We start from the raw sequence: 3,499 nt of genomic DNA, 5'->3' as shown, positions 1-3,499 counted from the left end.
ATATACATGTAGGCCTATGTTATATACTTTTTGACAACATGAAGTATAGCCTTCATTGTCAATTGTGCCATGCTCACAGACTGAAGAGAAAGTGATATATGTTTAGGCATTGATGTACCTGGTATACATAGGATTCCCGTTTGTAAACAATTCCCAGTGGCGCACCCCTGGCTGTGCACTCTTAAACCTCTGATTGTTGGAAACGGCTGTCACTCAAAAAAATCGCTGATGTGGTTGGCTGCTTAGCACCTTGCCCCTCCTCACAGTGCGAATGTTTGTAAACGTGAAACCTATGTATACACGGTTCATCAATGGGCACGTTCGTGAACCACAGTGCATCAAACTGGCAAAGTATGCATGTACACTGCCTAGCAAAAGCAGCACTGCTTCATCACGATCGTGCCCAATGTTTTTTAGGTCTATGGCTAAAAATCTGTACTTTCATCAGCAGTAAACAGTACTTTCATAGATAATGGTAAGTTAGCAACAACAACAAAAAAACAAGAAAAAAGAAAACGACCCAGTAGTAATGAAGTACTAAGTGAAATTATTTTCTTAATTTACTATCGTTTTTCACAGAATTGTTTTCTTGGTCAGTGTAATCAATTTTTGTAGGCCTATTTTCCTCATAGTAACTTATTCTGAATCCCATCCTATAGTTCTTCCCCCACAGACAAATCCAAAGCTGTGCTCTGCTCAGTCTGCCCAGAAAGAGCATCCAAGTCCTGTACCACCTGTATTGCCTCATTCTGTGAAAGCCACCTGAGGATGCATTACATCGTTCCAGCTCTTCACAAACACCAGCTGGTGAAAGCCACACAAGACTTGAAGCAGATGCTGTGCCAGAAGCACCACAGACCATTTGAACTGTTTTGCAAGACTGACCAGACTCTAGTGTGCTCAATATGCGCTCTGCAGCACTTTGGGCACGATATTACAGACCTGGAAACAGACAAGGTATACGGATACAGTGAGAACAAAGAAATATGATATTTACAATTACAAAATAAAGGTTTTCTTAATCACATAATGTACTTTTATTAACAGACTGTGCAAAAGAAAGAATATGGATTGACCACAATGAGAAGTAAGTGATGGGGGACACAAGTTGGGGAAAATAATGGACAAATAGTCATAATCAATCAATATATAGCATTACCTTCTGAAGGACAATGCTAACCACTACTTTCATCTAGTCAATTAGACAGTAGGCTACATTGATTTGTGGTACAAATGATATCGGGGCCGTTTCAAAGTATTTGTGGCCCTTTTCTTCTCTTCAAAGTATTGTGTGGGCCCCCCTCAAGAGAGATTTCAGTAGCAGTATCCATGCACTTTTTAGTCATCAAATTGTACGGAGGTGCCGCCATAGTCTCAAGTTGTCATTGACTTTTGAATACAACAAGTAGGCCTATACCACAAGTAGGCCTATAACCACCAGTCATGCCATCCAGCCAGCTCTCCTCAGCTGCCCCCCAAGAAGAGAAACTTTGATATATTGTTTTAGGAAAAAACTTGCATTTTTGCTTGCATTTGCACTCAAAAAAATGAACTTTCATTGATTCAATGGTTTCATGATTTTATTGTCATTCACTTACCTTTTAGGGGAAGACACGCTTAAACAAGATCGTCAGAAATTCCCTTTCCTGAAGTAAGTATAGAAGTAGGATTGTAGAGCTTTTACAAAATGTTGTTTGAAACTTCCATCATTAATGACGTCTTGCCTTGCATCTCGAGGCCACAAGGTTAGATAATGGGATGGGCCCCATGTGTGGAGATAAACTTCTTGCAGAACCACTACCTGTCGAGAGAATTATTTCCTATATGTTCTTATTTTATTTCTGGAATGTTTGTGAGCTATAATCCCTTGTCTTTTTCAGAGACCCTTTCCCCAAAAATACACTGGCTATTGAAGAGCACCTTATTAAAAGGAGCTCTTTAAATTGCTACCAACTACCAACACAGAAGAGTGACATCAGCGACTACGTCGACATTAGGAGATGGACATTTGGGGAAATGGACCCAAATAGCATGATGAAAACCATCCTTCTAGTTGGAGAAACAGGAGCAGGGAAAACAACTCTCCTCAACACCATGGTCAACTACATGCTGGGGGTGGAGCGTGAAGATAGAATCTGGTTTGAGATCACAGAAGACAACAAAAAGAAGTCACAGACCGAATCTCAAACAGCAATGGTCACAGTTTATGAGGTTTTTGTGGAAACAAGTTGCTTGTCACTACAAATAATAGACACTCCAGGTTATGGAAGCACTGGTGGGGCTGCCTTTGATTTAGAGGTTGCAGAGTCATTGTTGTGTTTGTTCAGATCAGAAAAAGGAGTTCGTGAGATTACTGTTGTTGGTCTAGTGGTGAAAGTAGGTCAGAATCGCCTCACAGACTCTCAGAGTTACATCTTAAATGCCATTCTCTCCCTTTTTGGGAATGATATCGATAAAAGAATGGTGCCGTTGATAACACACTCAGATGGTATGTCTGTTGACAACATAATTGCTTCCCTTGACAAAGCTGAAGTTCCTTATGCCAAAGATAATAGAAATGGGAAACCAGTTTATTTCATGTTCAATAACCGTCAATCAGAGGCCTACGAGAAAGGATTTGAAGACCTACATTTGAGTGCCTGGGAGTTGGCATATCGCAACATGGAGCTCTTTTTAAAATTTTTGAACGATTGGGATGAAACACAAGTGAGGATGACAGAAGACGTACTGCGAGAACGAAAAGGTCTGGAGGCCCTTGTTTCCAAGCTACAAGATGACATTGAGATGGAGGAAGGGAAGCAGAATGAGCTTTGGCAGACTCAAAAGGCTTTGGAGGAAAATAGAACGAAATTAGATAAAAATAAAGACTTTACCTTTTTAGTTGAAGAGACATTCATGGACAAGGCTCCAATTGACCTGCCATGGTATATGTTAACCACGAAAGCAATGTGCTGCACTGTCTGTAAAGAGAACTGCCACTACCCAGGCTGTTGGTGGCTGGATGACCTCTTCAAGTGCAGTGTCATGAAAGATGGCAGGTGCACTGTGTGCACAGGGAAGTGCCCTGTCTCTAATCATGTGAGGGAGAGGTGGTTCTACAAGCCCAAAAAGCGATTGGTCCAGAAGAATACCGTGGATTTAAGAAAACAATATGGGAAACAAGAAAACATTGCCAAAAACCTTGAAAAGGAAATAAATGAGTCAAAAGTTCAAATGAAGAAATTGCTAGAGGAAGCCTACAACTGTATTGACAAACTTGAATGTATTGCACTGCAAAAAGATTCTATGTGTCTTCTTATTCATCTTGACTTTCTCATGGAAAAGATGATGGAGACGGAAGATGAGGAGAAGGTTAAGAAACTGGAGGAAATACAAAAGAGAAACAGTGGTCCACAACAGTTAAGACTGGTACGCTTGCTTTCACTAAGACTTACAAAAAGTAACGTGACAGTCTTGTAGCAGTCAGATATTTACGTTTTCAAACGTTGTTTCATAAATC

At 40.5% G+C, this 3,499-nt stretch overlaps 1 protein-coding gene across 1 annotated transcript; it reads left to right on the top strand.

Moving 5' to 3' along the window:
- Positions 1-1,048: 1,048 nt before the first annotated feature.
- LOC134442712 (uncharacterized) lies at positions 1,049-3,408 on the top strand (the record flags this gene model as incomplete). The annotated part of the gene is made up of 3 exons (XM_063192753.1): positions 1,049-1,087; positions 1,606-1,651; positions 1,881-3,408. Coding segments are annotated over exons 1-3 (1,581 nt in total), but the record flags the coding sequence as incomplete, so codon positions are not given.
- Positions 3,409-3,499: the final 91 nt, after the last annotated feature.

The sequence above is a fragment of the Engraulis encrasicolus genome, unplaced genomic scaffold, assembly GCF_034702125.1.
Source record: "Engraulis encrasicolus isolate BLACKSEA-1 unplaced genomic scaffold, IST_EnEncr_1.0 scaffold_223_np1212, whole genome shotgun sequence".
In the NCBI taxonomy this organism is placed as follows: domain Eukaryota; kingdom Metazoa; phylum Chordata; class Actinopteri; order Clupeiformes; family Engraulidae; genus Engraulis; species Engraulis encrasicolus.
This window is presented reverse-complemented; position numbering and strand designations above follow the sequence as displayed.